Source organism: Oncorhynchus keta, chromosome 11 (genome assembly GCF_023373465.1).
Source record: "Oncorhynchus keta strain PuntledgeMale-10-30-2019 chromosome 11, Oket_V2, whole genome shotgun sequence".
Classification (NCBI taxonomy): domain Eukaryota; kingdom Metazoa; phylum Chordata; class Actinopteri; order Salmoniformes; family Salmonidae; genus Oncorhynchus; species Oncorhynchus keta.
This window is the reverse complement of record NC_068431.1, coordinates 10,465,260-10,479,500: the sequence shown is the minus strand read 5'-3', so window position 1 is coordinate 10,479,500 and position 14,241 is coordinate 10,465,260. Positions and strand designations below refer to the sequence as shown.

Genomic DNA, 14,241 nt, shown 5'->3' with positions numbered 1-14,241 from the left:
AGTTCCTTCTATTCCTTCTAGCAGGTGGCACCAGGGCTGAGTTGGGTTTAGAGCCTGACCCACTGTAACCTCTACACCGAGGGCCTTGATAGGCTGATAGCGCTACTGCTTACATGACCGTGCTTATGTCCCATTATGCACAGATGTGTATGTTAATTCATGTATTTTCCACTGTTTGCAATTTATAGTTCCCTGTATTCTAATACTATTTATTATATGCTGACCTGACGGAGTATGGAGTTATGTCTCTTATGAGATGTCATTTGGGAAGATGCTTGACAGCGATCTGCAAAGTGATAGAGAATATAACCCCGTCACTTGTCTGGGGAAGCAATACATTATATTGACTGCTGGTACTGAGTCGTCCAGGTTTTAAGGGCCACAAATCTTTACCGCAGATGGTCCTGCCATCGCTGCCTGTCCTGCTGGAGATGCTGACTCATAGCTGCTGATGGTGGGAGAGGAGCAGACAGTAGTCAGCACACTTAAAACACTCCTCATCCACCACAGATCACCCCGACTTCTCCCAAACCTCAATATGCAGGGCTATGCTGTGTTGCTGACAGAAGAAAGTTTAACACTACTATCTATTGTTCATAACACACTGCCTCCTATTTAGCATGGGCTCCCGAGTGGCGCAGCGGTCTAAGGCACTGCATCTCAGTGCTAGAGGCTGCACTACAGACCCTGGTTTGATTCCAGGCTGTATCACATCCAGCCGTGATTGGGAGTCCTGTAGGGTCGGCGCGCATTGGGCCAGCGTCGTTTGCGCTTGGCCGGTGTAGGCCGTCATTGTGAATAAGAATTTGTTCTTAACTGACATGCCTAGTTAAATAAAGGTTAAATATATATATATATAATTTTAAAACAGCATCTGTGTCCATACCCCAAATGGGCCTAGGGGTCCTGGTCACAAATAGTGCACTATGTAGGGAATAGGTTGCCATTTGGCACACAGCCGATCTGTTGGTTTCAATATACAGCTTGAAGATCACCCCTGCTGGCCCAGTTAAGCTGCTGTGGCCAAGCAGATATCCCCCTGCCTGCCTGTCTGCCTGCTTGCTATGTAGCAGGACACAGTATCTGTCCACAGGTCCATCATGTCTGTGAGCCTTCCTTCCTGTCACTGGATATTACCACGGAAACCCACTGTGTGTATGTGTGTGTGTGCGCGCGCGTCTGCATGGAGAGTTGCACTCTAATCGGTATTAATGTGAGTAGAATAGAGGCCAGGCCTCTGATGTCATCTCACTCTCTCATGTGCTACTAAGGAGACTTGCCCTCCTTGACCAAATGAGCCCCCCGGCTCAAAAGATTTTTCAGAAACGTTGTCTATACATAATAGAATCCCAATGCTTGTATAAATAACCATGTCATTCACAACAAATCATCCTTAATCTCAGACTGGGGCAGTTAGCTAGCGATACGTTAGAGAACATTTGCTGAATGGCTGTATAGAACCGTACTGCTGTGCTGCAGTTGTCCCTTCTCAGACTCCGTAGTTAGATTCCACTGTCACTGATTGACTTTGTGACATGTTTAAATATGGCGACACATGTAAATTATATAAACCTACTGGAGGAATTTCGGAGGAATGAATTTTGGCGCATTTTACCACATTTATACTTTATGCAAAATTACAAAACACAAAATGTGTAGTTGTGTAAAATAATGTTAGCTACCATTACACACAGTATACATACAGTGTTATTGTGTCTACTGTGAGGCTTCGGGTTGAGCAGAATACATGTCTGATGTCTTCCTGTGTCTTGTTTTTCAGAAAGCCTTTCCCTATCGGAGACAGGGTGACCTTCTGTGGGAAGAAGTGTGTCTGTCAGCAGTGCTCCCATTCGCTAGTCAGCAGCGCGCCGGTCAAGATCCACGGACCCAGCCGTAAGTCTCTAGATCAGAGGGTCACGTGCTCCTTCTCTGTTAACCATCAAACGTCACGTTCCGGTAATTACTGGAACGTTCCGCGTGCATTACTGGAACGTCTCGACATCTCCACATCAAAAAGCTCCGTAGCAGATATTTAACCCTGATGTTGGGACCATGAAAACACACTGACTGACAGCTATAGCTATGTTCTACAAGTCTATTATTCTCCTGGCTTGCTAGCTTCTTAGGTAACCAATCGTCTGATGACATCTGAGATGTTGTAGATGATATAACCGTCTAATTAAGTGTTGTGTTAATTTGCATGAGCTCCATTTGAAGTTGGATGTGATCATATCCACGGTAAACAAACAAAACATTCTAATTCCGTACTGGGCGTGACAACATGACAACGTGACAACATGACAACGTGACAACATGACACGGCCGGGAAATGGATCTATACCACAGGACCTCAACTAAAGTCACATCACAATCCTCACTCAGCACAGTGATGGTCGCATAGGACAAGGATGTAGCACTCCACAGTTCTCAGATCAGTAGGACTCTACATCACTCTCTCTGGGGGGGAGTAGGACTCTACATCACTCTCTCTCTGGGGGGTGGGGGGAGTAGGACTCTACATCACTCTCTCTGGGGGAGTAGGACTCTACATCACTCTCTCTGGGGGAGGGGACTCTACATCACTCTCTCTCTGGGGGTGGGGGGAGTAGGACTCTACATCACTCTTTCTGGGGGGAGTAGGACTCTACATCACTCTCTCTGGGGGAGTAGGACTCTACATCACTCTCTCTGGGGGAGTAGGACTCTACATCACTCTCTCTGGGGGAGTAGGTCTCTACATCACTCTCTCTGGGGGAGTAGGACTCTACATCACTCTCTCTGGGGGTAGGTCTCTACATCACTCTCTCTGGGGGAGTAGGACTCTACATCACTCTCTCTCTGGGGGGTGGGGGGAGTAGGACTCTACATCACTCTCTCTGGGGGAGTAGGTCTCTACATCACTCTCTCTGGGGGGGAGTAGGACTCTACATCACTCTCTCTCTGGGGGGTGGGGGGAGTAGGACTCTACATATATTATTATTATTATTATTATCACTCTCTCTGGGGGGGAGTAGGACTCTACATCACTCTCTCTGGGGGAGTAGGACTCTACATCACTCTCTCAGGGGGGAGTAGGACTCTACATCACTCTCTCTGGGGGAGTAGGTCTCTACATCACTCTCTCTGGGGGAGTAGGACTCTACATCACTCTCTCTCTGGGGGTGGGGGGAGTAGGACTCTACATCACTCTCTCTCTGGGGGTGGGGGGAGTAGGACTCTACATCACTCTCTCTGGGGGAGTAGGACTCTACATCACTCTCTCTGGGGGAGTAGGACTCTACATCACTCTCTCTCTGGGGGTGGGGGGAGTAGGACTCTCCATCACTCTCTCTCTGGGGGTGGGGGGAGTAGGACTCTACATCACTCTCTTTGGGGGAGGGGTGGGGGGAGTAGGACTCTACATCACTCTCTCTCTGGGGGGTGGGGGGGGTAGGACTCTACATCACTCTCTTTGGGGGGTGGGGGAGTAGGACTCTACATCACTCTCTCTGGGGGGTGGGGGGGGGAGTGGGACTCTACATCACTCTCTCTGGGGGGAGTAGGACTCTACATCACTCTCTCTGGGGGGAGTAGGTCTCTACATCACTCTCACTGGGGGGGGTAGGACTCTACATCACTCTCTCTGGGGGTGGGGGGAGTAGCACTCTACATCACTCTCTCTGGGGGAGTAGGACTCTACATCACTCTCTCTGGGGGGAGTAGGACTCTACATCACTCTCTCTGGGGGGAGTAGGACTCTACATCACTCTCTCTCTGGGGGTGGGGGGAGTAGGACTCTACATCACTCTCTCTGGGGGGAGTAGGACTCTACATCACTCTCTCTGGGGGAGTAGGACTCTACATCACTCTCTCTGGGGGAGTAGGACTCTACATCACTCTCTCTCTGGGGGGTGGGGGAGTAGGACTCTACATCACTCTCTCTGGGGGGGTGGGGGGAGTAGGACTCTCCATCACTCTCTCTGGGGGGGGTGGGGGGAGTAGGACTCTACATCACTCTCTTTGGGGGTGGGGGGAGTAGGACTCTACATCACTCTCTCTCTGGGGGTGGGGGGTAGGACTCTACATCACTCTCTTTGGGGGGTGGGGGGAGTAGGACTCTCCATCACTCTCTCTGGGGGGTGGGGGGGGAGTAGGACTCTACATCACTCTCTCTGGGGGTGGGGGGAGTAGGACTCTACATCACTCTCTCTCTGGGGGTGGGGGGAGTAGGACTCTACATCACTCTCTTTGGGGTGGGGGGGGGGGGGGGGAGTAGGACTCTACATCACTCTCTCTGGGGGGGGGGGGGGTAGGACTCTACATCACTCTCTTTGGGGGTGGGGGAGTAGGACTCTACATCACTCTCTCTCTGGGGGTGGGGGGAGTAGGACTCTACATCACTCTCTCTGGGGGAGTAGGACTCTACATCACTCTCTCTGGGGGAGTAGGTCTCTACATCACTCTCTCTGGGGGAGTAGGACTCTACATCACTCTCTCTGGGGGTGGGGGGAGTAGGACTCTACATCACTCTCTCTGGGGGGGGGGGGGGGAGTAGGACTCTACATCACTCTCTCTGGGGGAGTAGGACTCTACATCACTCTCTCTGGGGGGTAGTAGGACTCTACATCACTCTCTCTGGGGGAGTAGGACTCTACATCACTCTCTCTGGGGGGTGGGGGGAGTAGGACTCTCCATCACTCTCTCTCTCTGGGGGTGGGGGGGGAGTAGGACTCTACATCACTCTCTTTGGGGGTGGGGGGGGAGTAGGACTCTACATCACTCTCTCTCTGGGGGTGGGGGGTAGGACTCTACATCACTCTCTTTGGGGGTGGGGGAGTAGGACTCTCCATCACTCTCTCTGGGGGTGGGGGGAGTAGGACTCTACATCACTCTCTGGGGGTGGGGGGAGTAGGACTCTACATCACTCTCTCTGGGGGGTGGGGGGAGTAGGACTCTACATCACTCTCTCTCTGGGGGTGGGGGGAGTAGGACTCTACATCACTCTCTTTGGGGGAGGTGGGGGGGAGTAGGACTCTACATCACTCTCTCTCTGGGGGTGGGGGAGTAGGACTCTACATCACTCTCTCTCTGGGGGGGAGGTGGGGGGGGGAGTAGGACTCTCCATCACTCTCTCTCTGGGGGGGGTGGGGGGGAGTAGGACTCTACATCACTCTCTCTGGGGGAGTAGGACTCTCCATCACTCTCTCTGGGGAGGAGGAGTAGGATTTTGCCCCCTCTTGTCCTCTTCTATTTTCATTCACTGTTCTCTCTGTTCTCTCTGTTGTCTCTGTTCTCTCTCTCTCTCTCTGTCTCTTTCTTGCTCTACCTCCTTCCCAGACTGTGCAGGCTGTAAGGAGGAGATCAAACATGGCCAGTCTCTCCTGGCCCTGGAGAAGCAGTGGCATGTCAGCTGCTTCAAGTGTCAGACCTGTGGCACTGTGCTGACCGGGGAGTACATCAGCAAGTAGGTGACCTCTGTGGTGACATCACAATACCAGTATAGTAGTAGTAGTAGTAGCATAGTACTAGTAGTATAGTAGTAGTAGTAGTACTTATAAATAAATAAATAAATATATGCCATTTAGCTGACGCTTTTATCCAAAGCGACTTACAGTCATGTGTGCATACATTCTACGTACTTATATAATTGTAGTAGTTGTATAATAGTAATGGTATCGTACTAGTAGTATAGTAGTAGTAGTAGTATAGTGGTAGTAGTGGTAGTATAGTGCCATTCATGTATCCATGCTACTCCACAGACATGCCATCCATGTACAGTGGGGAAAAAAAGTATTTAGTCAGCCACCAATTGTGCAAGTTCTCCCACTTAAAAAGATGAGAGAGGCCTATAATTTTCATCATAGGTACACTTCAACTATGACAGACAAAATTAGAAGAAAAAAATCCAGAAAATCAAATTGTAGGATTTTTAATGAATTTATTTTCAAATTATAGTGGAAAATAAGTATTTGGTCACCTACAAACCAGCAGGATTTCTGGCTCTCACAGACCTGTAACTTCTTCTTTAAGAGGCTCCTCTGTCCTCCACTCGTTACCTGTATTAATGGCACCTGTTTGAACTTGTTATCAGTATAAAAGACACCTGTCCACAACCTCAAACTGTCACACTCCAAACTCCACTATGGCCAAGACCAAAGAGCTGTCAAAGGACACCAGAAAAAAAATTGTAGACCTGCACCAGGCTGGGAAGACTGAATCTGCAATAGGTAAGCAGCTTGGTTTGAAGAAATCAACTGTGGGAGCAATTATTAGGAAATGGAAGACATACAAGACCACTGATAATCTCCCTCGATCTGGGGCTCCACGCAAAATCTCACCCCGTGGGGTCAAAATTATCACAAGAACGGTGAGCAAAAATCCCAGAACCACAAGGGGGTACCTAGTGAATGACCTGCAGAGAGCTGGGACCAAAGTAACAAAGCCTACCATCAGTAACACACTACGCCGCCAGGGACTCAAATCCTGCAGTGCCAGACGTGTCCCCTTGCTTAAGCCAGTACATGTCCAGGCCCGTCTGAAGTTGAGGAAGTACAGTTCCCGCTCAGCCCAGTCAAAACTGTTCGCTGCTCTGGCCCCCCAATGGTGGAACAAACTCCCTCACGACGCCAGGACAGCGGAGTCAATCACCACCTTCCGGAGACACCTGAAACCCCACCTCTTCAAGGAATACCTAGGATAGGGTAAGTAATCCTTCTCACCCCCCCCCCCTAAAAGATTTAGATGCACTATTGTAAAGTGGCTGTTCCACTGGATGTCTTAAGGTGTATGCACCAATTTGTAAGTCGCTCTGGATAAGAGCGTCTGCTAAATGACTTAAATGTAAAATGTAAATGTAAGTTTGCTAGAGAGTATTTGGATGATCCATAAGAAGATTGGGAGAATGTCATATGGTCAGATGAAATCAAAATAGAACCTTTTGGTAAAAACTCAACTCGTCGTGTTTGGAGGACAAAGAATGCTGAGTTGCATCCAAAGAACACCATACCTACTCTGTGAAGCATGGGGGTGGAAACATCATGCTTTGGGGCCGTTTTTCTGCAAAGGGACCAAGACGACTGATCCGTGTAAAGGAAAGAATGAATGGGGCCATGTATCGTGAGAGTTTGAGTGAAAACCTCCTTTCATCAGCAAGGGCATTGAAGGTGAAACGTGGCTGGGGCTTTCAGCGTGACAATGATCCCAAACACACCGCCCGGGCAACGAAGGAGTGGCTTCGTAAGAAGCATTTCAAGGTCCTGGAGTGGCCTAGCCAGTCTCCAGATCTCAACCCCATAGAAAATCTTTGGAGGGAGTTGAAAGTTCGTGTTGCCCAGCAACAGCCCCAAAACACTGCTCTAGAGGAGATCTGCATGGAGGAATGGGCCAAAATACCAGCAACAGTGTGTGAAAACCTTGTGAAGACTTACAGAAAACGTTTGACCTCTGTCATTGCCAACAAAGGGTATATAACAAAGTATTGAGAAAAACTTTTGTTATTGACCAAATACTTATTTTCCCCCGTAATTTGAAAATAAATTCATTAAAAATCCTACAATGTGATTTTCTGGATTTTTTTATCTCATTTTATCTGTCATAGTTGAAGTGTACCTATGATGAAAAGTACAGGCCACTCTCATCTTTTTAAGTGGGAGAACTTGCACAATTGGTGGCTGACTAAATACTTTTCTGCCCCACTGTATCTATGCTACTCCACAGACATGCCATTCATGTTTCCATGCTAGTATCTGTTATTATTTTGTCTTTTGACTCTGATTGACAAGAAACTAGCTACTGACTGTTTGCGTGTGTGTGTGTGCGTGCGTGCATGCGTACGTGCGTGCGTGTGTGTGCGTGCGTGCGTGTGTGTGTGTGTGTTCTCAGGGATGGTATTCCATACTGTGAGACTGACTACCACACCCAGTTTGGCATCCAGTGTGTGACGTGTAACAGATACATCAGTGGCAGAGTGCTGGAGGTGAGTCTGTCTGTCTGTCTGTCTGTCTGTCTGTCTGTCTGTCTGTCTGTCTGTCTCTTTCTCTCTGCTTGTCTGTCTGTCTCTGCCTGTCTGCCTGTCTCTTTCTCTCTGCTTGTCTGTCTGTCTCTGCCTGTCTGCCTGTCTCTTTCTCTCTGCTTGTCTGTCTGTCTCTGCCTGTCTGCCTGTCTCTTTCTCTCTGCTTGTCTGTCTGTCTCTGCCTGTCTGCCTGTCTCTTTCTCTCTGCTTGTCTGTCTGTCTCTGCCTGTCTGCCTGTCTGTCTCTGTCTGTTTCTGTCTGCCTGTCTGTCTCTGTCTGTCTTCCTGCCGGCCTGCCAAAGGACATCCAGCCAACTTGATACAACTATGGGAGGCATTGTAGTCAACATGGACCAGCATCCCTATGATGTATAAATAGTCTGCGATGCTAGTTCTACATTACAGGCCATAATCTCAATACATGTGATTCGTGCTGCTGAGTTGAAATCAGTCCAGGCTCTTTGAATGTGCTGAGTACAGACAAAAGAGAAAACGTATTCAGACTGCATACTGTCAGGGTCTATAAATAGGCAGGTTTTTAATGTGCTGTCATTGTGGCTACACATGAAGGGCCTCTGACAGCACCTGCACCTGAAGGTGGGACAACATAACACACACAGACAGAGAGAGACCGGCAGAGACAGAAAGACAAGCAGACAGAGAGAGACCGGCAGAGACAGAAAGACAAGCAGACAGAGAGAGACCGGCAGAGACAGAAAGACAAGCAGACAGAGAGAGACCGGCAGAGACAGAAAGACAAGCAGACAGAGTGAGACCGGCAGAGACAGAAAGACAAGCAGACAGAGAGAGACCGGCAGAGACAGAAAGACAAGCAGACAGAGAGAGACCGGCAGAGACAGAAAGACAAGCAGACAGAGAGAGACCTGCAGAGACAGAAAGACAAGCAGACAGAGAGAGACCGGCAGAGACAGAAAGACAAGCAGACAGAGAGAGACTGGCAGAGACAGAAAGACAAGCAGACAGAGAGAGACCGGCAGAGACAGAAAGACAAGCAGACAGAGAGAGACCGGCAGAGACAGAAAGACAAGCAGACAGAGAGAGGGAGACATGCGATTTAGTGGAAGACATTCAGAAGCTTCACATTCATCACACATACTGTTAACAAAGATGGATTGAACCCAAATGATCCAAGATGACTCAACTGGCTGTCCTGCTATCTAGCTATTTGTGGTGTGAGAACTAACTGTTTCACCTGTAGCTGTTTCACCTGTAGCTGTTTCACCTATAGCTGTTTCACCTGTAGCTGTTTCACCTATAGCTGTTTCACCTGTAGCTGTTTCACCTATAGCTGTTTCACCTGTAGCTGTTTCACCTGTAGCTGTTTCACCTGTAGCTGTTTCACCTATAGCTGTTTCACCTGTAGCTGTTTCACCTATAGCTGTTTCACCTGTAGCTGTTTCACCTGTAGCTGTTTCACCTGTAGCTGTTTCACCTGTAGCTGTTTCACCTATAGCTGTTTCACCTGTAGCTGTTTCACCTATAGCTGTTTCACCTGTAGCTGTTTCACCTGTAGCTGTTTCACCTGTAGCTGTTTCACCTATAGCTGTTTCACCTGTAGCTGTTTCACCTATAGCTGTTTCACCTGTAGCTGTTTCACCTATAGCTGTTGTAGCTGTTTCACCTATAGCTGTTGTAGCTGCTTCACCTGTAGCTGTTTCACCTGTAGCTGTTACACCTGTAGCTGTTTCACCTATAGCTGTTGTAGCTGTTTCACCTGTAGCTGTTGTAGCTGTTTCACCTGTAGCTGTTTCACCTGTAGCTGTTTCACCTGTAGCTGTTGTAGCTGTTTCACCTGTAGCTGTTTCACCTGTAGCTGTTTCACCTGTAGCTGTTTCACCTATAGCTGTTTCACCTATAGCTGTTTCACCTATAGCTGTTTCACCTGTAGCTGTTGTAGCTGTTTCACCTGTAGCTGTTGTAGCTGTTTCACCTGTAGCTGTTGTAGCTGTTTCACCTGTAGCTGTTTAGCTGTTTCACCTGTAGCTGTTTGACCTGTAGCTGTTTCACCTGTAGCTGTTTCACCTGTAGCTGTTTCACCTATAGCTGTTTCACCTGTAGCTGTTTCACCTATAGCTGTTTCACCTGTAGCTGTTTCACCTATAGCTGTTGTAGCTGTTTCACCTATAGCTGTTGTAGCTGCTTCACCTGTAGCTGTTTCACCTGTAGCTGTTACACCTGTAGCTGTTTCACCTATAGCTGTTGTAGCTGTTTCACCTGTAGCTGTTGTAGCTGTTTCACCTGTAGCTGTTTCACCTGTAGCTGTTTCACCTGTAGCTGTTGTAGCTGTTTCACCTGTAGCTGTTTCACCTGTAGCTGTTTCACCTGTAGCTGTTTCACCTATAGCTGTTTCACCTATAGCTGTTTCACCTATAGCTGTTTCACCTGTAGCTGTTGTAGCTGTTTCACCTGTAGCTGTTGTAGCTGTTTCACCTGTAGCTGTTGTAGCTGTTTCACCTGTAGCTGTTGTAGCTGTTTCACCTGTAGCTGTTGTAGCTGTTTCACCTGTAGCTGTTTCACCTGTAGCTGTTTCACCTGTAGCTGTTTCACCTGTAGCTGTTTCACCTATAGCTGTTTCACCTATAGCTGTTTCACCTGTAGCTGTTTCACCTATAGCTGTTGTAGCTGTTTCACCTATAGCTGTTGTAGCTGTTTCACCTGTAGCTGTTTCACCTGTAGCTGTTTCACCTGTAGCTGTTTCACCTGTAGCTGTTGTAGCTGTTTCACCTGTAGCTGTTTCACCTGTAGCTGTTTCACCTGTAGCTGTTTCACCTATAGCTGTTTCACCTATAGCTGTTGTAGCTGTTTCACCTATAGCTGTTGTAGCTGTTTCACCTGTAGCTGTTTCACCTGTAGCTGTTTCACCTGTAGCTGTTTCACCTGTAGCTGTTACACCTGTAGCTGTTTCACCTGTAGCTGTTACACCTGTAGCTGTTGTAGCTGTTTCACCTGTAGCTGTTTCACCTGTAGCTGTTGTAGCTGTTTCACCTATAGCTGTTACACCTGTAGCTGTTTCACCTGTAGCTGTTTCACCTATAGCTGTTGTAGCTGTTTCACCTATAGCTGTTGTAGCTGTTTCACCTATAGCTGTTGTAGCTGTTTCACCTATAGCTGTTGTAGCTGTTTCACCTATAGCTGTTGTAGCTGTTTCACCTGTAGCTGTTGTAGCTGTTTCACCTGTAGCTGTTGTAGCTGTTTCACCTGTAGCTGTTGTAGCTGTTTCACCTATAGCTGTTGTAGCTGTTTCACCTGTAGCTGTTTCACCTGTAGCTGTTTCACCTGTAGCTGTTACACCTGTAGCTGTTTCACCTGTAGCTGTTACACCTGTAGCTGTTACACCTGTAGCTGTTTCACCTGTAGCTGTTTCACCTGTAGCTGTTTCACCTGTAGCTGTTTCACCTGTAGCTGTTTCACCTATAGCTGTTTCACCTGTAGCTGTTTCACATGTAGCTGTTTCACCTATAGCTGTTTCACCTGTAGCTGTTTAGCTGTTTCACCTGTAGCTGTTTGACCTGTAGCTGTTTCACCTATAGCTGTTGTAGCTGTTTCACCTATAGCTGTTTCACCTGTAGCTGTTACACCTGTAGCTGTTTCACCTATAGCTGTTGTAGCTGTTTCACCTATAGCTGTTGTAGCTGCTTCACCTGTAGCTGTTTCACCTGTAGCTGTTGTAGCTGTTTCACCTATAGCTGTTGTAGCTGCTTCACCTGTAGCTGTTTCACCTGTAGCTGTTACACCTGTAGCTGTTTCACCTATAGCTGTTGTAGCTGTTTCACCTGTAGCTGTTTCACCTGTAGCTGTTTCACCTATAGCTGTTGTAGCTGTTTCACCTATAGCTGTTGTAGCTGCTTCACCTGTAGCTGTTTCACCTGTAGCTGTTACACCTGTAGCTGTTTCACCTATAGGTGTTGTAGCTGTTTCACCTATAGCTGTTGTAGCTGTTTCACCTATAGCTGTTGTAGCTGCTTCACCTGTAGCTGTTTCACCTGTAGCTGTTTGACCTGTAGCTGTTTCACCTATAGCTGTTGTAGCTGTTGTAGCTGTTTCACCTGTAGCTGTTTGACCTGTAGCTGTTTCACCTATAGCTGTTGTAGCTGTTGTAGCTGCTTCACCTGTAGCTGTTTCACCTGTAGCTGTTACACCTGTAGCTGTTTCACCTATAGCTGTTGTAGCTGTTTCACCTATAGCTGTTGTAGCTGCTTCACCTGTAGCTGTTTCACCTGTAGCTGTTACACCTGTAGCTGTTTCACCTATAGCTGTTGTAGCTGTTTCACCTGTAGCTGTTGTAGCTGTTTCACCTGTAGCTGTTTCACCTGTAGCTGTTTCACCTGTAGCTGTTGTAGCTGTTTCACCTATAGCTGTTGTAGCTGTTTCACCTGTAGCTGTTGTAGCTGTTTCACCTGTAGCTGTTTCACCTGTAGCTGTTTCACCTGTAGCTGTTGTAGCTGTTTCACCTGTAGCTGTTTCACCTATAGCTGTTTCACCTATAGCTGTTGTAGCTGTTTCACCTATAGCTGTTGTAGCTGTTTCACCTGTAGCTGTTTCACCTGTAGCTGTTTCACCTGTAGCTGTTTCACCTGTAGCTGTTACACCTGTAGCTGTTTCACCTGTAGCTGTTACACCTGTAGCTGTTACACCTGTAGCTGTTACACCTGTAGCTGTTTCACCTGTAGCTGTTTCACCTGTAGCTGTTACACCTGTAGCTGTTACACCTGTAGCTGTTTCACCTGTAGCTGTTTCACCTGTAGCTGTTTCACCTGTAGCTGTTACACCTGTAGCTGTTTCACCTGTAGCTGTTTCACCTATAGCTGTTTCACCTATAGCTGTTGTAGCTGTTTCACCTGTAGCTGTTGTAGCTGTTTCACCTGTAGCTGTTGTAGCTGTTTCACCTGTAGCTGCTGTAGCTGTTTCACCTGTAGCTGTTTCACCTATAGCTGTTTCACCTATAGCTGTTGTAGCTGTTTCACCTGTAGCTGTTGTAGCTGTTTCACCTATAGCTGTTGTAGCTGTTTCACCTATAGCTGTTTCACCTGTAGCTGTTACACCTGTAGCTGTTTCACCTATAGCTGTTGTAGCTGTTTCACCTATAGCTGTTGTAGCTGTTTCACCTGTAGCTGTTGTAGCTGTTTCACCTATAGCTGTTTCACCTGTAGCTGTTACACCTGTAGCTGTTTCACCTATAGCTGTTGTAGCTGTTTCACCTATAGCTGTTTCACCTGTAGCTGTTACACCTGTAGCTGTTTCACCTATAGCTGTTGTAGCTGTTTCACCTATAGCTGTTTCACCTGTAGCTGTTACACCTGTAGCTGTTTCACCTATAGCTGTTTCACCTGTAGCTGTTACACCTGTAGCTGTTTCACCTGTAGCTGTTGTAGCTGTTTCACCTATAGCTGTTGTAGCTGTTTCACCTATAGCTGTTTCACCTGTAGCTGTTACACCTGTAGCTGTTTCACCTATAGCTGTTGTAGCTGTTTCACCTATAGCTGTTTCACCTGTAGCTGTTGTAGCTGTTTCACCTGTAGCTGTTGTAGCTGTTTCACCTATAGCTTTTGTAGCTGTTTCACCTATAGCTGTTGTAGCTGTTTCACCTGTAGCTGTTTCACCTGTAGCTGTTACACCTGTAGCTGTTTCACCTATAGCTGTTGTAGCTGTTTCACCTATAGCTTTTGTAGCTGTTTCACCTATAGCTTTTGTAGCTGTTTCACCTATAGCTGTTGTAGCTGTTTCACCTATAGCTGTTGTAGCTGTTTCACCTGTAGCTGTTGTAGCTGTTTCACCTATAGCTTTTGTAGCTGTTTCACCTATAGCTGTTGTAGCTGTTTCACCTGTAGCTGTTTCACCTGTAGCTGTTACACCTGTAGCTGTTTCACCTATAGCTGTTGTAGCTGTTTCACCTATAGCTTTTGTAGCTGTTTCACCTATAGCTGTTGTAGCTGTTTCACCTGTAGCTGTTTCACCTGTAGCTGTTACACCTGTAGCTGTTTCACCTATAGCTGTTGTAGCTGTTTCACCTGTAGCTGTTTCACCTGTAGCTGTTTCACCTGTAGCTGTTTCACCTGTAGCTGTTGTAGCTGTTTCACCTGTAGCTGTTTCACCTGTAGCTGTTGTAGCTGTTTCACCTGTAGCTGTTGTAGCTGTTTCACCTGTAGCTGTTGTAGCTGTTTCACCTATAGCTGTTTCACCTATAGCTGTTTCACCTGTAGCTGTTGTAGCTGTTTCACCTGTAGCTGTTGT

The 14,241-nt window shown here is 47.4% G+C and overlaps 1 protein-coding gene across 14 annotated transcripts in view; it reads left to right on the top strand.

Annotated features, from left to right (window-relative positions):
• LOC118389794 (actin-binding LIM protein 3-like) overlaps positions 1 to 14,241 on the top strand; it is a 199,701-nt gene that overhangs the window by 119,468 nt on the left and 65,992 nt on the right. For all 14 annotated transcript variants that reach the window (XR_008147215.1, XR_008147214.1, XR_008147213.1 and 11 more), the window contains exons 4-6: positions 1,781 to 1,893; positions 5,317 to 5,443; positions 7,861 to 7,954. Coding sequence is in view for 10 of the 14 variants with exons in the window: in XM_052529427.1 (XP_052385387.1) it covers positions 1,781 to 1,893; positions 5,317 to 5,443; positions 7,861 to 7,954 (334 nt within the window). In the remaining 4 variants the exon portion in view is untranslated. The remainder of the gene's footprint in view (positions 1 to 1,780; positions 1,894 to 5,316; positions 5,444 to 7,860; positions 7,955 to 14,241) is intronic.